Raw genomic sequence first — 23,034 nt, 5'->3', positions numbered from 1 at the left:
GTACTCTGTACTCTGTACTCTGTACTCTGTACTCTCTGGGCCTCGCACAGTGTTAGACAGGTCTTGACAGAGGAAAAACACTTTTCTGCTTTGCCAGCACAGCGAAGACTTTGTAAAGTCAATCTTTTGTTTAGCAGCAAATGTCCTGAATAACAAGAAGTTTCAGGTAATTTGATCAGTCTGGTCTATTTTTCCCAATGGACTGTCTGCTGTCTATGTGTGTGTGTGTGTGTGTGTGTGTGTGTGTGTGTGTGTGTGTGTGTGTGTGTGTGTGTGTGTGTGTGTGTGTGTGTGTGGTTTTTCCAATACGTTATGCTTATTTATGTGTTTGTCATTTGAGTGTGTGTGGGTGGCAGTGGGTCTATTTCTGTGAGTTGATTTGTAAATTTAGATGTCTAGGCATGTGCCCCACAAAACCTCTTTTATTTGTTATTAGTGTGTTGGTGTGGGTTTATATTATTCTCATCGGATATGTGCTTAGTATCCTGAAAGTTATCTCCTGCTGGCCGTGGTCAGCACCAACGGCTGCACACAGAGGAAAACTCTATAATTAGGGGTCAATTAGGGTCAATTGGATCGATATTGCCGGAGCAGGAGAGTCTTGGGCGGTGTGTATAATGCCTTATCAGTTCACCACAGCGGCTGTTGGTTTGGGTAATGATGTATGTGTTTACACAGTGTATTAGAATGCAGTTAATCTAATCCTCTGTATAAATGACACAGTAGGATGACAGCCCCGAATGCAGGGTCCCTGTGGAGGCAGCCAGGAAAAGTTTGGCCAAAGAAAATCTGATTTAGAGGTCTTCAAAAGTTTAAGGGTTAGTGATCTTCACTTAATGCTTCTCTCCCTCTCTTGTGGTGTTTGTGTGAATGTGTGTGTGGCGTTTGTGTGTGTGTGTGTGTGTGTGTGTGTGTGTGTGTGTGTGTGTGTGTGTGTTGGTGGTGAAGGACAGATCCTCCTGCCCTGGATGCGTTTATCATGGACAAAGCCCTGCTGGACTTTGAGGTCTCCATCGATGCAGACTGCAAACTGCTCACTGTGGGGAAGCCGTTCGCCATTGAAGGTGCAAACCCAACACACACAAACACACACACTTACACAAATGCACACAAATACAGCTGTTTTTATCACTTGTAAAGACATTGTATTGACTTACATTTATTCCCTGTTTCAAGCCTCTCTCATTTGACCTCAGCCTCAACTTACTGTTGTTCAGGTTCTGTTGTTAAGGCTGATGGTATGTTAGCATCCTAACATCCACAAGTTTGATCAGATCATCTTGATTTTTTTTTTCTTTGAGTCTGACAGTAGCATCTAGGGATGGGAATCGATAAGAATTTAACGATTCCGATTCCATTATTGATTTTTCTTATTGATCCGATTCCTTAGCGATTCTCTGATGGATTCTCATTGGATGAAGGAATAAAAGAGTTCAAACAGGTGTGTTTGCATTAACTGTCTTTTATATTTCCATCTGCACAGAAAATATAACATATACAGTATGTACAAAGAATTAGAGCAGAGGACGCCAGGCCCAGTTTGGGGGGGGGGTGTACAGTGAAAGTGAAACTACAGACTCTTTACTAATTCCTCTATTGCTGCATTTCCACTACGCGGAACCGGTTTGACTCTGCCCGTCTCCCATTGTTGTGCACCTCATTTCCTTTCCCCTACCTTCGGAAACTTGTATTTGAGGGGGAACGACGTTTTTTGGACGCACCAGAACCAGAACTGGGCCCAGATGACGACCTGGTGTTCACTCTGCCGCTGGATTCACAAGTGCCGCTAAGTAGCGAATCAAATACGTGACATTCCTGTAAATGAATCACATGTGGACAAATGTTTGAGCAGATTGGAGGGATTCCACCCTTTAGAAGAACTGGAAGCTTTGACAGTGGATCTGGTGTGGTCTGTTTGGACCTGGTGTGGTCTGTTTGGACCTGGTGTGGTCTGTTTAGACCTGGTGTGGTCTGTTTGGATCTGGTGTGGTCTGTTGGACCTGGTGTGGTCTGTTTGGACCTGGTGTGGTCTGTTTGGATCTGGTGTGGTCTGTTTGGACCTGGTGTGGTCTGTTTGGACCTGGTGTGGTCTGTTTGGACCTGGTGTGGTCTGTTTAGACCTGGTGTGGTCTGTTTGGATCTGGTGTGGTCTGTTTGGACCTGGTGTGGTCTGTTTGGACCTGGTGTGGTCTGTTTGGATCTGGTGTGGTCTGTTTGGACCTGGTGTGGTCTGTTTAGACCTGGTGTGGTCTGTTTGGACCTGGTGTGGTCTGTTTAGACCTGGTGTGGTCTGTTTAGACCTGGTGTGGTCTGTTTGGACCTGGTGTGGTCTGTTTGGACCTGGTGTGGTCTGTTTAGACCTGGTGTGGTCTGTTTGGACCTGGTGTGGTCTGTTTAGACCTGGTGTGGTCTGTTTAGACCTGGTGTGGTCTGTTTAGACCTGGTGTGGTCTGTTTAGACCGTTTCTGCCTCAACACCATGTTGTCTTCGTTCTGACCAAAACAATGCAGTGTATGTGTGATGTCATCGCGCATGCGCAACGAAGGCAGAATCGATAAGCAGAATCATTAAGCAGGCAGGCAAACGATTCCAAGGAATCGAGCTACTGGGATCCGATTCTGAAAAAGAACTGGTTCTTGATTCCCATCCCTAGTAGCATTACATTATACATGATACATTCAAGGTCAAGGTCAGAAAAAAATCTGAAATACCACATTCAAATCAAAATGTATCAGATTTTATTCTAATTTACCACATGCATGTTTTATTTAACAGTTCTTGAAAGGTCAAATGTCAAGGTCACATTAGATAATTCCACTTAAATTTACTATATCAAGATTTTTGTCATGGATTTATTTTAGCCTTTAACTGGACATCTTTGGACCATTTTCCAAATACAGCATAAAATGAGTCAATTTGCATATATTTGCATATTTAGGATCAATAAACCCAAATCTAGTAATAATACAGTAATAAACAGCATAAAAGACAATTATTTCATCCTCAGTATTCTCATGAAGTATGTGAATAGTCTGTTGTTTTGGTGACTTTAGCTTCCTTGACATATGTTTGCACTCTACTTAGTTGTTTCATAACATTGTTTATTGTGGTATATGTCTTGTCTCTTTCTTTTCCTGTGCATGTTTTCTTTTCTTTTTTTTATTTGTCTCTTCTATAAGGCTATATAAAACTAACTTTCATACTCATGTGGGATATGGATTCTAAGGCAGGTTTGATATTAGGCTTTTATACTGGAAATACTGACTTACAAAGAAATATTAGCTCAAAAGCTCAAAAACTTGCTACATTGCCTAGTCATATGTTCAGTTATACATTTATTGATTAATTACTTTGAGTTTGATGTTCAATAATTCACATTTATTTATTTAAGCCTTTATTACTTTGACTTACATTTACTTGAAAAGCAATCAGGCTTCTAATAAAATCTAAAGTAATTAGTTAATTTCAGGGATAGGGATGATAGAAGCCAGTTAATTATTTATAGGTGTGTGTGTGTGTGTGTGGGGGGGGTTAGTATCAAATACCGCATTAGCCCTGATTTTCTGATGCAACAAGATGTTCTAAGCACTCCTGTGTAATTTTTTTGAAATTTTCATCCAAACCCCCCCCACCCCACCCCGAAAGTTACTTTTCTAACTCTGAAAATCTCCTCTTTCCCAGCCGCTCCACTCTTTTGTCCAGTTCGGTGGATAAATATGTTCATGATGGGCCGGTTAATGATCCTGTCAGTGCCATATTGTATGGTCAGAGTACTGTGGACTATGAACAGTCTAATGTCAAGGTCATGTTGTGGGTTAAAGGTCACCAAAATGACTAGTTTTTTCAAGCATTCATACCATTATGACATTTGATCAAATCTGTCCTCAGTTCTCTTCCCTCTGGTTTCCTGGTGGGACCCCCCAAGGCCTTTGGCCCTTTAAAGACACATTACAGACTAAAGATTCAAACATGGACAGTACATTAGTGTGGCGGGAAACACTAGCACTTCATTCATTCATTCATTCATTTTCTGAACCCTCTTTATCCTCACTAGGGTCATGGGGGCGGAGCCTATCCCAGCTACTTACAGGTAAAGGTGGGGTTCACCCTGGACATGTGACCAGTTCATCACAGACTGAACATATAGAGACAAACAACCACTGTCACATTCACACCTATGGGTGATTTAGATGAACCCATTAACCTATCAGAGCATGTGTTTGGATGGTGGGAGGAGCCAGAGTACCAGAGAGAACCCACACAGACACGAGGAGAACATGCAAACTCCACACAGAAAGGTCCCACCCCCATGGACTAAAGGTCCCACCCCCATGGACTAAAGGCCCCACCCCCATGGATTAAAGGCCCCACCCACATGAATTAAAGGCCCCACTCTCATGGACTGGTGTTGGAACTGAACCCAGGACCTTCTGTCTGTGAGGCTCCAGGTCTATCCACTGCACCACTGTGTCACCCACAACAGGACATATTCATGTAAATGTCAAAGTCATGTGAAACTCCTGTCTGTTCTTTTTTCGTGTCTGTATGGAGAATACATGAGTAAACAGTTGTGTTGAATGTGTCTGATTGAATGTCAGTTGTATGTGGTCAGTAGATGTGTTCTGAGGAGAGAACCTGAGGCCAACATTTGGAAGAACCCACATGAACAGCTGAGTTCTATCAAATATGCATTTGGACCATTTGGGTGACCTTTGACCTATAATTGGACCTTGACTCTACACCTTCTGTAGTGCAAAGCACTCTGAAGACATGACATGTCTGACAAAAAAACACTGAAGGCCCAGCATTAGCAGACTGACACACTGTACTTTATCAAAAGTGCAGAAGGTTTGAAAGTTGACAAAAACCCCACGTTTTCAGGGTGGAAAAAGTAATCTTCGGGTGTGTGTGTGTGTGTGTGTGTGTGTGTGTGTGTGTGTGTGGGGGGGGGGGTTGGGCTTGATTTGAAATTTTTTCACAGTTTTATATTCCCAAGACATGGGAGCATTAGAAAATCTGGGCTAAAGTTGAATCTGAGCATTTTTCTGAAATAACCCCCCCCCCCCCCCCCCCCCCCCCCCCCCCCCCATTATAGGCCTATTCCAAACTCTGGTTGTGATATCAGCCTTTAAAAGTTCACCATCAGTCAGTGTCTGGTGTGTAAAACCACAGGCTTCTCACAACATATAAACATGTACTTGTACATATTTGCGCCTTAAGGGGAAAAAAACACATCTGCTTCCATGTGCATAGACCTATCATGGCGGTACACGCTCACACATACATAAACATCACAGATCAAATGCTGACTCTGGCTCCATGACTGGCAGAAGAGCACTGCGCTTCACCGCGTGAACTTATAACGCTGCAGGGTAAATCTACTCAAGCATCTATTATTAACTGCAACGGCCAGTCAGAAGACATCACCCTTAACGTTCTCAGGTTGGACCGACTGTGGTCATGTTGCACAGACAAACTCTTACCAAGTCAGAAAACAGCTAATGACCCACACAGGGGGTTATCTACATTCAAGCGGACTTGATTTGTGATATGAATATGAGCGGTTGGATTTTTGTTTGAGCAGTGGTAGTGTGTAGGTCAGTTGTTTTGCTTTTCACTCGTGGTACATTTTTCAGTCTAAGGTCCTCGATTCTATGAGAAAATCCCCACTAGTGGCAGCTACACCTGGGCTTAAAACAGTGGTTCCCAACCATTTTTGGCTTGTGACCCTATTTTAATATCAGAAATTTCAGGTGACCCCAGACATTCAAAACAGAGACTTTTTTTGCTAGAATGTATTTGTTACCTCTGCCAAGGAGGTTCTGTTTTTGCCGGCGCTGGTTTGTCTGTCTGTCTGTCTGTCTGTGTGCAAGATAACTCAAAAAGTTATGAATGGATTTGGATGAAAATTTCAGAAAATGCTGATACTGACACAAGGAACTAATGATTAAATTTTGGTGGTGATCATGGGTGGGGGGGGGCACTGATCTGCCTTGGTCGAGGTCTGTGCTCTTCAAGTGCTTTTCTAGTTTTTGATCTTGTAATAATTTGCTATACTATGTTGCAAATAAACATTAATTTTAGAGGACAATTAGTCTATATAATGTATGTTATTATGTACAGAGGCAGTAAATCCAGGTGTAGATTACTGCACAAAGGCAGAATTTGATTTTCCTTGGTCAGGATATGTACAGTCAGTCCAGCTTGTATTTAAAAGACTGCAAATTAATACTGAACAAACAAGAACTGAAACTATGAATTATGAAAGAGCTGCAGCATCTGAAAGTGACCACAATGAACATTTGACACATAAACAGAACCACAGTGCTGCAGTTTCACACTCAGTTTGTCATGTCTTTTATTTATGGAATTATCTCTGTCAACTCACCATATATTTTTATTGGTAAGTTTTTATTTTTATTTTCTTATCAATTACTAGAAATTTTAGGTGACCTCATTTGAATTCCAGGTGACCCCGTGTGGGGTCCCGACCCCAATGTTGAAAACCACTGGCTTAAAGTATTAAAAAAACAATTTGCTTGAATATTAGCATTGCAAATCACACATGATCACACACCGGCTGGTCTTGGTGGTTTATAACAGATACTTGAGTCCTTTATCCAGCTTTAATGTCACATGAATATGTCATTTGATACTGCAATACATAGCATCATGACATACATTTTGAATTGAATTGAATTGAATTGCTATTTATTTATTGTCATTTGACAGCACAGAGTACAGTAAACGAGATTACATTCGATGATTAGGGACATCGGGCCGCCGCAACTGGTGCGCTGCCACAGAACCCTTTTCTTCGAAATTTGCAGTGAAGAGCACAGGATAATGCAAAGCACAAATATAACACATCATACAGATCTCACACAGTATGCGTGAACACATGCTGGTACTTTTTCATGGGTTTGATAGGATTTCGGGGGATAGTGTGAAAAAAAAAGGGTTTGAGAGCAAAACAAGATTTGGAGTTGGGAATGGAGAGAATGTGTGTGTGTTGTGCCTTTGTCTTTGGAATGTGTGCAAAGATAAGAGACACCAGTGGGTTTTAGTTTGTCTTTATGGTTGATATTGTAATTTTGTGTATATTCTGAGCTAAATTTGTTGTTTTTAATTGTACTTGTACTGTGCAGATTGTCCCCCATTTCTTTATGTTACTTAAATCAACATAATTATGTTTTATGTTGATTAAATCAATATAAAGAAAATGAGCAAAATAAGTATTAAATCAAAATCACTGACTACAGATGTTTTTGCCTTGTAACAGGTTTTCATTTTTTCTTTTTTAAAATGCATTGCTTTCATTTTTTTATACTTTTTATTGTTTTCATCTGTTTTTGTCTTGTTGCAGTTGTTGCATTTTTTACAATTAGTTTAAACCAAAAAATGTCCATCTGTTTGTCAACCATCAGCCTACCCGCTATTAAATTTATAAAGAATCATCACATTTATAATTACCAATACTGATGGGAATTCCACCTCAACTTACCAGATTTCAGAAAATGTTCCAAAATAACTATTTCCAATTTACTTCATTCTGTCAGAAAGTAACGCTACCAGTGCAGGTAAACACCAAACAAAATTTTAGCCACATCTTCACTATTTTTGCGATATCTGGACTTTGAAAATGGGTTGTGACCCTGATTTGGTAATAAAACCACATGAACACAACAAGATGCCAAGTTTAAGAAGTCATTACTTTTGTACTGTTCATGATAAATGGATCAAATTTCAAGGAGTTCTTCTAAGACACAAGATCAAGATGTTTTTAGCTTCTGTAAAAGAAGACTGAAAATCACATATATACCAAATTATAGCTTGCTGAAAACTGTAAAGAAAAAATAATAATACTTGTGTCAGAGGAACTTTGTCCCAGTTTATCTACATAAAATTTTCCAATTCATGAGGAATTTAAAATGAAAGAAAAAAAGTCACACCTGTTTTAAAAATGCATATTGCTCATGAGTGATATTCTCTTAAAACAACTCTTGAAAATCTCATGCAGCTACCATCAACAGTCCAAAAGTAATGACTTCTTGAGCTCAGCATCTTTTTATATGCTATCAATTTTACAGTAAAATCCCATTTTCAAAGCCCCAATATCTCAAAAATGAATGAATGCTCTGTATGGTTTTTACTTAAGCTAATAATATCATTTTCTTAAAGTATGAAGAAAAAGTGATGAGACGGTTTAATGGAAGGTTTTTGGTGATTTCACATGGACTGACCCAGATATCAACACTTTTATCCTAATGTTTTTGTAGGTATCGCCCAGTCCTAGTAGCAGCAGAGCAAAAAAAAAAAAAAAAACACACTTCATCTGTTTGCTAACTAAACTAAAACTATCAAAAGGATATCTGTTTATTTTTGTAACTTAACAAAGTCATAAATGACATAAATATACTATGAATATAGAAATATGTGCCTTTTCATATGATATATGTATCTATGCAGACAGAGCTGTCTGCTTCCACTGACATAATCCATAACATAACTGTAGCTTGTGTTATTACCACAATTCAGCCTGGACTGTGTCAGTCAATAAGTCAATAAGGTCTTATTTCATTTCAGGTTTGAGCTATAGATACCGTGTTCAGAGACTAATGACTAACGTGTTTGAAAGTTGAGTGATAAATTACCAGCAGCACTTTTGATTAATTACTTAATTAGTATAATCAGATGCACATACAGTATTTTATGTTTCATTATTGACTGACCTTATAAGTTCCATTGGATCCGAGGGTGGTGGTGGTTACAGTTTAGTGTACGCTGTGCACTTCTGAATACACATCAGCGCTGGGATTTTGTCTTAAAGAACGGCAGTAAATTGCACTTTAAAAATAAGGCTTTCTGTCAGCCCGCCAAAAGAAATTATGCTCTTGCACTAATAAAAGCACTGCCACTGCTTTTCATTGAGGTAAATAAAGCCTCCGTTTTTTATTGGATGTTTTACAGTATTCCAGTCACACAGCATCTGCACACACATATATATATACGCCTTGTGAAGGTGACTTTGAAGTGCAGTTTTTGCTCATGTGTAACCTCCAGCCCAATCTTAGCTTAGTCATCGTAGTTATTTATGGGAATGGAATTATTGTGCATGCTCATGGACCCCTCACTGATGTACATTTATGTGCATGCATAAACAGTGTGTATGCGAGTGCAGTTTTTAGTTTCAGTTCTGCTGCTTCTCTTCTCCTAGCACCGCTGAGACAGGTACAAAGGAGTATATGCACAGTAAACAAAGACTAGTAAGGCTGCCACATGGGAACCAATGCTAACTTTGATACCAGTTCTCTGTCAGTCAAAGCATAGCCTCAGAAAGACCCTACTCCTACGTTGCCTATTCATGGAAGAACTGGTGTACATGAGAGATTTTCTAATGCTTTCTTTATTGTGTAAGACAAAATGAGCCATGAGGCATGACTGTGGTATTAGTCGCGATTGTGAGGATGAGAAAGCAGGTCTCTTCGGCACATAGAGCGGGTCAGTTTAAAGACTGTTTGATTCATTATCAACATGAAAAGCCAGAGAATCTGCGATGTCTTTCATAGCTATGCAACCATTTGTGGTCTGCAGTTGAGGAAGAAATGGGTTGAGAGCAGAGATGATTTCTCCCAGACTGCAGTGGAAGCTCAGCTTCCCCTAAAATTCTGAAAATTAAATGCTCAAATCTGTTCGGTTGTGTTGACATTTCATTGACTCCAAATGTGTTGGAACACGTTCATCTCTCAGACCAGTTGGTTCAGAATCAGCTTTATCCCAAATCAGTGGACTGGATGTTGTTCACTTCTCCTCCATTCCCGTGTCTGTGTTTTCTCCTCCATCTCTGCTCAGTGCATTTGTCCGTAGACGCTCAGCGTCCATGCACTTCAATGGGACTGAGTGGAACTGGTTTAAACTGACTCTAAACTGGACGCTAATTGGATAAATGACACCGTCTTGTCCCGCCCCTGGACACTCGGCGTCTCTGGGGGTGAATGGAGCTGTGGGTGGAGCTCGGCCGGGCCGGATGCCGAGCTTCCGCGAGCTGATTGGAGGATGGGTCCAGAGGTTGAATCCGGTTTGATTGACAGCTGTTTTCAGATCTGCTCTTTCACTGACACAGTTCAGTTTAATACCATCACACATTCTGCAGTGAAATCAGAGAAACCAAATGAACTGTTCATTTACTGACCTGGAAAGAAAACACACTCATTGGACTTCCGTGTTTCAATTTAACATAATTTCAATGTTTTCTTGTTTACTTGGTACGATAAGGTCACAGAGCATTTTCTTAAAAAGGAACGGAGGGATGAATTTATGTTTAAATAACTTGACTTTTCTTTTTTTGTAAGCCGACAATGAGCTTCCCCTGACTGAAAGATGAGCAGCCGCCACTGGATGAGAGTAAAAAAAACTCTCAACGGGAGAGGAATAAAAAAGTAGGAAATGTCCCAAACAGGAAATATAAGAGGGGAAAACAAAAGAGGAGGGGGAGGGAAATGAAACAAAAAAAAAAAAATGGAGGAGGCAATATGAGATAGAATGAAAAATTAAGTAAGAGAAAGAGCAACAATGAAGAGGAAGGACCAGAGAGAGAGGTGAGGGAGGTGGGAGTTGAGTACCAGAAGGAGATAGAGGGCTTTCATTTGCCCACTGCCAGTTTGTGCCTTTCTGCACCGCGAGTGATAAAAGAGCCAGCCAACAGAGTCCCCCTAATCAAGACAAACCTTCACCCCAAGCAGATGGAGTGAGGGAGAGGGAAACAGAGACAGAGTGGGAAGAAAGAGAGGAAGGAAGTAGAGAGGTGGTATTTGGTCAGTACGAGGATGTGGGCAGGAATTACAGAGCGCTTTGTGCTCAGGAAGATATAGACAGGTCAGAGAATTTGGAGCAGGGGTGTCAAACATGTGTCCCAGGGCCCAAATGCGGCCAGGCAAAGGTTCCAATCCGGCCCATGGGATGAATTTACAAAGTGTAAAAATTCCACAGTCCAGGCTGTGGAATTCATTTTAGTGTCGGTTCCACATACAGACCAATCTGATCTACAGTCAACTAATAACAGCAGAAGAACCCACACAAAAGAATGACTGCAGATTTTCTACTGGGTTTGATGTGGAAAAAAAATGTACATCATGTCTGTAAATAATGACAACTTCATACTTTTGTCTTCATTTTAGTGCAAAAAATAACATTAAATTATGAAAATACTTACATTTACAAACTATCCTGTCACAATAAAATGTGAATGACCTGAACAAATATGAATAACCTGAAATGTCTAAAGAAAATTCAGCCTGATTTTTCCTTTAGTGTCTTTGTAGCAGATACTTAAGGGCAAAAATCGGGCTGACAAGCCACTGGAGGACCCACAAAAACTGAAGTCAAGGTCGACATTGAGACTGATGGATAAACAATAGTGTCTTTGTAGATCTGATCCATTATGCACATGTAGAAATGATAAGTTGAGGCATAATATTGTTAAAATTGCACTTATTTTTCTTAAGAAATTTCTTTTTGTTTTTTTTCAGGTTATTCACATCTTTTTTGTTTGAAAAATTTAGAAGAAGTATTTTCATAATTTAATGGTTGTTTTGTTTTTTTTTGCACTAAAACAAAGACAAAAATTTGCAGTTGTCATTATTTATAGGTTATTATGCTAGTATTTTACTGGTGAGTTTTAGAGCCCTGGTTTGGAGTGTGGAGTCGCTGCAGGCGAAGGTGCTCTGCACAAATCCACAGGCTACTTAAGTGGAGAGTGAGATGCGGAGGTGTCGCCGTGCGTCTGTTTTCACAGAGCGCTGCTGGGAGACGACAGCCTAGATACACCCCATTAATAATACTGAAGCTGAACACGCAGCCGCTAGATGCTTGTTGTTTGGATGTGTTGTGTGAGGTGTTTGTGTGAGTGTGTGAGTGTGTGTCCCTGTGTGTCAAAGTGGTCCACACAAGCTCAGTCAAGCAGGACAGAGCACGCCTGAAGATCAGAATGAGGCTGGCGGAAGATTTGTTGCTGGGCCGAGGCTTGTGTTGAGCTGAATGACATGCTGACGCCTTTGTCTGCACATGCTTTTGTGTGCAAGCGTGTGTGTGGAACAAGGTTATTGTCGTTAACGAAATGACGAAAACTAGAATTGTAAAAACATTTTCGTTAAAGCTCTACCGTATGATGTGGCATTTTTACACTTTTCTTTTGTCATCTTCAAATGCCCCTAATAAACGTGTCAGACTAAAATGTAAAAGAAATCCACCAGGTATTGAAACTCAAAAATGTTTAATTCTCATATATTGCTCATATTTCTGATAAAATTCTGACCAATCATTTTATTCGGTCCAAGTCAAATAATTGGCCGAACCGGGCTGAGCCTCCTGTCAATCACCCATTACTGCCGTCCCCGCATCCGATATGGGTACCTCTGAATCTGCCGCTTCACTGGTTCTGCTCCTCCTGTCACTAACCACAGTCTACTGACCACTGTCTACTGACCACTGACCACAGTCTACTGTCTAGGATGTGTATGGATAGAACTCAAATGCACATGAAGGAAAAAATGGATTTATGAACAGAAACAACAATGAAGGGGAACAAACAGGAGTCTGATGAATGAAGGATGGAGATAAAAGTCCAGTATACTGGTGTAGTGGACTGAACAGACAGGTCAAAGGTCAGCTTTTATGACCACAGGACTCATACAGGTACATGTACTTGCTGTCACACAATGTAGGATGACGTAGGATGATAAATGTATCTTCAAATGTCCACGGAAAATTCGTGGAGGCCGTGTATCCACAGTGCGCGCACCCATCGCCTGGACACCTCATCAGCTGAAGACACTGACCCAGAACTGCACAGACCACACCCTTAAATACAGACCACACCCTTAAATACAGGGTCTACTGATGAAACAGGAGCCGCGGCAGGTGGATGATGTATCTGATTACTGTGGGAGGGGTCCACGGACACGCTGAAGCGGACCTCCACCACCAGGTAAGAGGAGGAGAGCGTCAGAGCTCAACGACACTGAGGGATTTACATGCAGTTCCATCAGGCCGCCCTCCACGTCGAACTCCTACGCAGAAGGAGTACCCCCTGCGTCAAATAGTGCCGCTACGGGGTTCTGACCATGCGTCCATTTCTAACGACTTGGGATGAGCGGGCGGGGCTTTGGAGGGAGGCAGGTTGTTCATGTTCAAACTTTTGCTAACTGCTGTGAGAAATGCCACATCGGTAGGTATAGCTTTAACTGAAATAAATAAAAGCTATAATTAAAAGAAAAAACAATAACTAACTGAAACTGTATTGTGTGTTTACAAAACTAACTAAAACGGATAAAAATATGGATAAAATTCCCTTCGTTTTCGTCTTTGTCAATGTCGGATTGATATAAAATCGACTTATTTCCCTCAAGCAATTTTAGCTAGCGGCACCATATGATATTTAAGGGTCCGTCACTTGTGTTCACTTGTGGTTTCTAGTCGTCTTCTGGTCCCCACTCTACCTGGAAACATGGAGACTAAAGTTGGAAGAAAGCAGCAGAGTCCTGTCTGGGATTTATTTGAATACGATGACAGAGAAGAAGAGAAAAGATATTAAAAAAAAAAAACTAAAACGAAACTAAAACCAAGCATTTACAAAATAATGAAAACAAATAAAAACTAGTAAACCTGCTCTAAAAACTAAAAATTAACTAACTAAATTAACTAAACTTACCTAAAGTTTAACTAAAATTAAAACTAACTGAATTAGAGAAAAAAAAAAAGTCAAAACTAAATAAAACTTAACTATGATGAAAAATCCAAAACCATTCGAACCTTGGGTCATACCATCCATTTATGCTATGTGGGTTTGATGACATGCGCTTCAGCTTCAGACCTTTCAAGGTTTTGTTTATTGAATATAATGTTTCTTTCCTGACAGGCTACACCATCAGAGTATTCTGCCATGAAGCTGATTTATGTGGATGGAACCTAGACTACATACATAAAAACTAATTAAAACAAACTGAATTAGAGACAAAAAAAATTAAAACTAAATAAAACTAAACTATGATGAAAAATCCAAAACTATCAGAACTTTGGTGTGGAAATACGGGTACACAAAGTCATTCCACATCAGTCATGTCAAAGTAAACATGTCTATCGCTGTAGATCTCATGAATCCAAATCCTAAGAAATAAACTGATTGCAGCTTAAGAGACAGAATGTATTTGTAGCGCTTTTACTTTGCTACAGGAAAAGGAGCTGAACCCTACATTGCCTCTTGGCTCTTTTTTTGGCTCTGAAAAATCTACCCCGTGATTAGATGTTTTTTGTGTTTTCCGACGGAAGAAGGGTTAAATATGTGATTGACAGCTGGAGTAACTGATCGCTGCTCAGATTCAGTCAGACGTGACTCTACTGCTCTACTCTGACTCAGGACAGAAATTTGGAGAAGTGGCTTCACTTGTCCACAGCGGCGTGAAATGGCCTCAGGTCATCTCTATTTATATTTAGTCCTTTCATTTGGAGAGAGCAGCAGAAGGAAGGGTGGTATTTTCATTTTTTTCCTATGACCTCCTAAAGCCTCATACTTTACTTGAGTACTCTCAGCTTCATACTTCTAGTCCACTTTGTTTAAGAGGTAAATCTTGTTTTACATTTGTCCGACATCTTCAGCTACTTCGGTGAAACCAAGTTCTGATAAGCTGAAGCTGTTGTTCTCAAATGTTTTCCACCATTATCGTCATGACTGATCTTAACCCTTTCATGCATGAATTATGAGAACCTGAGTCCTCAGTGTTTTTATTCGTCTTTAGGCATGAAAAAAAAACAATGTGATTGAATTTTTTTTTTTTTTTTTTTTTTTTTATGAACCTGTTTTTCATTTAGTTGGAAAAACATCCACTCAGCTGGACACCATGCATTTAATTTTTGAAGCACAGAAACATGTATTTAAAACCCATAATCAGAAAGTCATATACTGTGTGAAAACTATTCATTCATTCATTTTTTACTTATTTCGAGCATTTACAGAATACATGCAAATTCAAAATTCTAATGTGTAACTTGATGACAATTTCGGTTCTGTCATTAATGAGTGATTAGTAATTTTATAATTTAATTACATTTAGAAAGGTGTCGCATGATTTTATTTTAATATTTGCATTATTATTTGCACAGTCATGGTGTTTTGGTTGTTTTGTGTCGATGTACGGGCAGGTTACTAAGGATGGATATAAGAGCCTGCAGCTTTAAGAAGTTGCGCTGAGCTTGGGGGGTGCTACGTGCCTGGGGGGGGGTGGGTATACAGCGTTGGAGCCGAGAGGAGCTCACGTTTTTTCCGACCGTGTTGAACCGTGTTGGACTATCGTGGATAAGTTTGTTTGTATTTTTGCCGTGTTTGGACAGAAAACTTACGCAGTGGATTCTTCTATGTATGTACTTATTATTTTTCATATTTTTGTTCAATAAATTTGAGAAGACGAACTTTTGTGGAGGACACACTTTTTTCAACACGAGTCAGCCATAAGCTCCAGTGGAAGGTTTTATTGGAAAACCTACAGAGGGTCTAAGGACAGGGGATGCCCAGGACATTGTTCCATTTGCTTCACTGACTGTTTACTAACTGATTACTTGACTGTTTTCATTGTGTTTTTTTTTTTTTTTTTAATCAATTCAACCATTTCTGTAAAGCCTGTGAGGCGATTTTGTTGTGATATTTGGCTCTACAAATAAAATTTAATTGAGCTGAATATAAAGTAGTTCAAATGAGCATATTAAACATGTATAGAAGTGAAATATACCATACATATGGCTACAGCAGGAAGATTAATCCAGAACATCATATACAATAAGAAAACTAGGGCTGTCAAAATTAACACATTAATGTGGAGAAATCCATCATCATGATTAATCTGATTAAAAATTTTAATCGTTTGACAGCGCTAAATAAAACATTAACAAGAGCCATTTTGCTTTTCATACATTCAGTACATTTTGCTGATAATACTTCTATTTATTAGAAATCAGCCAACATCGGCCATCAGCCAACACAAGAAAGGCAGCAGTAATCCTTCTTGCAGGTTCCATTAGATCCAGGCCTGATCATTTGTCTTTATATAGCTTTTATGTCACATCGTTCACCCCAGTTCATTCTATATAATCCTATGTGTCGTGGCTAAAGCACAATCAATACTATGTTCATGGATGGTTTAACATCTGCCAAAGTTAAACTAATCTTCAGCAGATGTGGGGAAAGCCTCATGTACACAGTAAAGAAAGGTTTATACTTAGCCAGAGCCTAAAAAAAATCCAACCCATCAACAGGAAATGTGGGGAAAGACAGAGTAATACTGAAGGTACTGTTTGTATTTGCTGTTTAGTTATTATAAACCAGTGGTTTTCAACCTTGGGGTCGGGACCCCATGTGGGGTCACCTGGAATTCAAATGGGGTCACCTGAAATTTATAGTAGTTGATACATTTTTTTTTTTTAAAATTACTAATAAACAATATATGGTGAGTTGAGAGAGACTATCACAATACATATAAGACATGACAAACTGTGAATGTGAAACTGCAGCACTGTGGTTCTGTTTATGTGTCAAATGTTCATTGTGGTCAGTTTCAGATGCTGCAGCTCTTTCATAATTCATAGTTTCAGTTCTTGTTTGTTCAGTATTAATTGTCCTCCTTGTAAATCACAGCTGGACTGACTGGACAGATCCTGACCAAGGAAAATCAAATTCTCCCTTTGTGCAGTAATCTACACCTGGATTTACTGCCTCTGTCCAGAATAATGTACATTATATAGACTAAATGTCTTCTAAAATTAATGTTTATTTGCAACATAGTATAGCAAACTATTATTAAATCTGAAAATCACAATTTCACGACATTAGCAGAAAGAAAATAAATTCCTCATAAAACTGCATTTGATGTTGTGTGTGAAATTTATCCCGGCTTCACTTAATTTAATAATTTCTGTATTTATTAGATTGATTTAGGTGTTTTTAGATGGGGAGTATTTCAGGAGTGGGGGGTCCACGGTTCACTGCTACAGGCTATTCGACCCTTCGTATGAATGGAGCCAGAGGTTGGTCTCAGGTGTTTTCCTGATGATTTCATCAAGCTGTGACCTCTAGCTTCCACTGGGGCAGTTTGCAGCCAAGTGTGAAATGTCCGGGATGAAAATAAGTGTTTCCAAGTCAGAGGTCAAGGTTCTCAGCCGGATAACGGTGGAGTTCCTTTTCCGGGTTGGGAATAGGTTGCTCTCCTAAGTGGCGGAGTTTAGATATCTCGGGGTCCTGATCACAAAGGAGGGAACCATTGAGCAGAAGATCAAGTGTTAGACTGGGACAGCGTCTGCAATGAAGCGGATAGCGAACTGTTGTGGTGAATATTTACTGGTTGATTTACATCTTTATCCTCAGCTATGGCTACAAGCTGTGGGTAGTGACCGAAAGAACAGGATCGCAGATATAAGTAGGTGAAATGAGTTCCTCCGGGGGGGGGGGGTTGGGCTCATCCTTAAGGCCCATTTATTCTCTACGTTAAAGTCGCATACATATACAGACAAATGTGTTCATATACCGTCCTCTGTGTTCATTATGTCCGTATTTCTGTCCGTCCTCAGAGAGTACAGAGCAGTAACACTGGGAACTGAGGCCAGTGTTGACTGTGTGAATTAGTGAAACACCACTGACATGTTTATGACAACTACTCTTCTCAATATCAACATTAATAACACCTCCTCTGTCACTGCCACGCTTGATATTATTGACTGTCTTCCTCCTTGTAGAAGCCAATAATGGAATAACAGCTGATAATGGAATAACAGCTGATAATGTAATAAATTTGCCATTTTTAAAATGTACTAGGCCAATAACGTAATAAAAGTCCTCAACTGTTGACGTAATAGCTTTTGGACAATAATGTTATAACTTATTACCTCTGCTAGGAGGTATTGTGATCACTTTGCTTTGTGTGCGTGCGTGCGTGCGTGTTTGTTTGTGTGTTAGCAAGATAGCGCAAAAAGTTATGGATAGATTTTCATGAAAGTTTTAGGAAGTGTTGATACTGGCACAAGGAAGAAATGATTAAATTTTGGTGGTGATCGGGGGGTTGGGGGGGGGGCGCAGATCTGTCTTGGCGGAGGTTAGCGCTCTCTGAGTAAATACACTCTAAATGTCTGCATATTTCTACTTGTAGGGGGGTTGTAATTATTCATTGTGAATTTATTGATGACTTCGGGTGTATTCACACCTGCCTGTTTGGTCCATTTAAAACAGACCATAGTTTGTTTGCTCCCTTGATTTGGACTTTTTAGGCTGGTGTGAATAAAATCCACCGAACTCTGTTCCAGACCAAACAAGCGAACCCAGACCCAGTTGAAGAGGTGGTCTTGGCTTGGTTCCATACGAACCCTGGTGCGGTTCGTTTGAGGTGTGAAAGCAGACCGGACCTGATCCGACACAGTTGGGTTTTTTGTACCTAACGAGCTCCCGTCGTGTGTCAAGCATTATGGACAACAGAGTTATACCAGAGAAGCGCTCAGAGTGAAAATAGGCTACATAGCTGAAAATGAGCCGTGGTCAAACTTGGAGCTTGGAACAGACACGCTGCCTTTTGGACATCTGGGCAGATGTCCATATAACACAACTGCTAGAAAGGACACGTCAAAACTCCGATGTTTTCAGCTTGTTCAGCAAGAGAATGATTAGGATGACGGTTAGATTTGTCTGTTGTGCTTGAAAAGAAAAGATAATAAACGACTTCATCACCCCCAGCAAACTTTACCTGCGTTAAGGAATTCTGTCCCTGGCTAAACTGAACGGTGATATAAGATAGCTACATATGGGTCAGCAGTACGTAGCACTAATGCTTTTTGATAACAGTGTTTGGATATACTTCATACCTGTTACATCTTGCGTGAATCAGACCAACAGTCACAACATGATGTGCACACATGAGCACTGTCCTCCATAGCGGTCTGGCCCCATGTCTTCATCATTGAGAAATGAAATCTACAATACTGTAAACCTGACGCTGCATCAAACGCTCTTGCTGCTCAAACACTTGTGCAAACGTCTGCATCTGTAAAAACCGCTATGACGATAACAAAAACAGCATGCAAAATTTCCATGATTCTCTCCTTTCACTTTGGACTGAGCGCGTCAATCGACACTGCTCATTTCTGTCCAATGGATGAACGACCTCAGCACACGTGGTTTTGTTTACAGATTTTGGTCCACTTACAAAAATGTACAATGTGAATGCGAACCGCACCAAATAAAAAAAATAAAAAATAAAAAAAAATTTGGTCCGGACCAAAGCAAGTGAACTATCGGACTTTCCTGGTGTGAATACACCCTTAGTGCTGGGGTAGTTCAGATAATGATGAGTTGTCATGTTGTCACGGTTCATTGCACATGGGTTGGTCTCTTTGCTAAAGTGGACCAAACACACATTGAGGAATACTCAGTGGGTCTGTGCACAATCTGAGGATTGGTTTGGAAGGCCTATATAAAGGCCCAAAAAAGGCCTCCGTTGTTAGTCCAGTGAACGGCATCATGCCACGTCTGTCACCTGAACGTCGTCTGTGGGTTGGACCTGGGTATGGTGGAGGCCGGTCTGAGCTCCAGTCATACAGCCAGGACTATGGATGGGCTGTTCCAAAAACCTGGGAGAACACCACAGGCTCTGGTGAACAGAGACCGCATAGACCAGGACCAGGACCACTACTGTTGGGACTGTGTGTTTGGCAGGTGACATTTTCTACTGTTAAGTTTTTTGTTTTGAAATTATTCTTGAAACTTTACATTTTTGTTTCTGTATGCCAATATCCTAAACAAATGATTCATATGAAAAAATTCCAGTTTAGGGTTTCAAAATAAAAATTATGTCAAAAAATATGGTCTCAAAGTTTTCGTTGACTGTGAGTGTACAAATCCCTCAGTGTCGCCCCTGGATGAGCTGGAGAGGTGGGCGCCTTAGTTTAGGCTACTAAGTGGTAGAATATGAATGGGCTCCAGAACAATAATTATCTAACTGTGTTGATTTTTTTTTAACCCCTGGGCTTTTAAAGAAACATTATCTATTGACCTCTAATTTCAGAAGATCGTCATTTCTACGTGGTCGTAAAAGCACTACATCAAAAAATATATTTCTTTGCAAGGAGTTATTTTTGTCTCTGGCAAAGTTTTTACAAACCTACATAGAGAATTTTTGGCATAACACTCTTTAGGGGAGTGTCTGTGAAAGAGTAAGTGTGCAAGAGAGTTTGGAGTGACAGCTGTGGGACAGGAGGCTCGTGATGGAATGTGTGGACGTCTGGGGAAAAGATTCTAAACAAATGACAAGTAGCTGCCCACTTGTATTTCACAATTTGACTGAGTGCTCTGAAGAAGTGCGGATAGAGATAGGCCGACGATAGAAAAGTGCTGTCTGTCTGCTGGAAGACAAAAAAAAAAGCAAGAAAGAGAAGGGAGACACGCTGAGACAAAGCAGTGGACTCGGGAGAGCAGTCAAGAGATTAAGAATGGAGTGAAGCAGAAATTGAACAAAAGTGAAGGGATGACAGAGATAAGGAGCAGACTAACTAAAGACGAAACTGGTTGAGGTGATGGGAGAGAAATGACCTCGGACAGGGAAAAAAGGAAAGATGAGAGGAGAGGGGCTGCGGGGAGAGGTGAAGGGGGGGGAAACATCAGAAAATGAGGTTGGAGAGGAACGAGAAAGGAGTCGAAAAGGAAGGAAAGAGCGACAGGAGGGAAGCAGAGACGGTCTTTGTCATGTAGGAAGCGGAGTGTGACAGTTACGTGAACCTTTGCTATTCTGTTTCTGTCCGCAAACCCCCATCAGGCTCACACACCTTGACAGAACCACCCCCCACCCCCCGACACACACATAAACACACAAACAGCTGCCAGGTCCGAGACGCTCACACTCATGTACACACACATGAAAACGCTGCTGGCACACCCGGTGTCTTTGACTGCAGAACAGAAATGAAATGAAACAAACAACCCCAGGGGGTCGTGTATAGCAATAAATCTCCGGGAGGGACAGATTTCATACATTTTGTACCTGCAGGAACATGGACTTTAATGTAAAACAGATGTAGCTACGAAGACTGGGCAGGACACAGCAACCTTTCTACTCTAACTTTTAAGGAGTTTAACCCTTTCATGCATAGTGGTCACTACAGTGGACAGCTGTTCAAAGGGGTTCTCTTGTATATTTTTATGGATTTTGTTGTTTTAGTTCCATATCAGCCGACACAGTGGACGCTTATGTATCATCCTGTACACTGTAATTCATACCATTACTGTTAATCTGCTGTTCCAGATAAACCTGATCTGCAGTAACATGTTTGACTGCAAAAAAAAATTGCTAATTGTTATTAAACTGTAATTAACAGTTTTGTTGTTTTTTTTTTTTAAACAAAAAGTTGTTTTGTTTTTTTGTTTTGTTTTGTTTGCATATTATCTCCATGTAGGTATTGTTAAAATCTGAGAAAACATCAGATTAGCAGCATTAAAAATATTTTTATCTCATAGTTTCCACACAGTATATCAGTAAATACATGTTTCTTTGCTTCTAAAATTAAACACATGATTTTGTAACTCCATGAAAAATAGGTTAAAAAAAATCAATCACATTGTTTTTTTTTTTCATGCCTAAAGAGGAATAAAAATACTTGGGGGGTAAAAAAAAAAAATCTTGATTCAGGTTCTCATAATTCATACATGAAAGGGTTAATGATGGATTTTGAGCCATATACAGAATATGCAAATTAAAGCTAAAGATTATCTTAAGATTTCATTTTTTTAACATTGTATTTGATAGGGATGCACCGATACCAATACCAGTATCAGGTATTGGCTCCGATACTCAGTGTGTGTACTCGTATTCATACTCATAAAAGTAATCCGAAACAAATGCACCAATACCACTTACGGCCGTGTGACATTCCCAGTTCAGCGCAGCAGGTACGAGGAGGAGGAATAATGTGTGTGAAGTGTGAAGAGTGTGGAGATTGAACCAAATAAATGACAGTGATAAAAGTAACGCTGACTGACAGTAACGTTAAAGACACAGACAGATACAGATGCAGCGTTCTGTCTGTCCTCTGCGTACATTCCATCTGTTTTCAAGGTGATGGAGGATGAGTACCCAGATGGAGAATACCAGCAGGAGTACGGAGCGGTGCGGACTGCCGCCAGCGGAAGTGAAAAGCAAACTTATCGCTCATTTCTCTTTTCTCTTCCTGCTGAAGCTAAACTTTTAAACCTTACCAGAGAAAACGCTGCAACATTAGTATCACAGTAGTGTTCCCTCTGCCGTCTACATGTTTGTTATTACTGACTTTCTTCTTCTTCATTAAACTTTCCTCTTCTTCGTGGTATTTGTCCAGTATGGTTAATTCAGAGCGGCGCCCCCTGGTGGATTAATTGACAAACGCTCATTCCAACACATTAAATGTCAGTAGCAGCACTTTGTTCCAGTCAGACTAATGACAACAACAATAAAGCACATTTACAAAAGGAACTAACAACTGGAATGGGATTATTAAGTACTAGTATCGGTACTCGGTATCGGCAAGTACTCAAATGTAAGTACTCATACTCGGTCTGGAAAAAAGTGGTATCGGTGCATCCCTAGTATTTGACCATTATATTATGGCAACATTTACTGCACTTGGGTTCACCAGTTCCACCAAGTAGCCTGTATGAGATTTAATGGAAATATATGTGGATTATCTTAAATATATAATTACCTTTAAATACCTTGTAATTCAAATGGTCTGACAGGAAACGACACTTGTATCTTGCATCTTCTCTTCATGCTGTCTTCAGGTTTTTGCCAGTCACAGGCATTTTCAGACAGGTCTGTGTGACTGGATGTAAATGGGTGTATTAATGTTGGCTGTTTTATGTCTTGTTTCTGTCACCTGCCTAGGGACTGCAGATGAAAAGTAGTTATTTTGACTAATTCTTGCATATTTACATGGGTGTATTTTTACCTCCGCCAAGGAGGTTATGTTTTTGCCAGGGTT

The 23,034-nt window shown here is 40.2% G+C and overlaps 1 protein-coding gene across 1 annotated transcript in view; it reads left to right on the top strand.

The window, feature by feature from the left end:
• Nucleotides 1-23,034, top strand: part of grin3ba (glutamate receptor, ionotropic, N-methyl-D-aspartate 3Ba) — a 269,174-nt gene that overhangs the window by 220,864 nt on the left and 25,276 nt on the right. Inside the window, exon 8 of the mRNA XM_030127637.1 lies at nt 949-1,064. Coding sequence (XP_029983497.1) covers nt 949-1,064 — 116 coding nt within the window. The remainder of the gene's footprint in view (nt 1-948; nt 1,065-23,034) is intronic.

The sequence above is a fragment of the Sphaeramia orbicularis genome, chromosome 22 (genome assembly GCF_902148855.1).
Source record: "Sphaeramia orbicularis chromosome 22, fSphaOr1.1, whole genome shotgun sequence".
Classification (NCBI taxonomy): Eukaryota; Metazoa; Chordata; class Actinopteri; order Kurtiformes; family Apogonidae; genus Sphaeramia; species Sphaeramia orbicularis.
The sequence above is the reverse complement of the archived record's forward strand: the minus strand, read 5'-3'. Positions and strand labels throughout refer to the sequence as shown.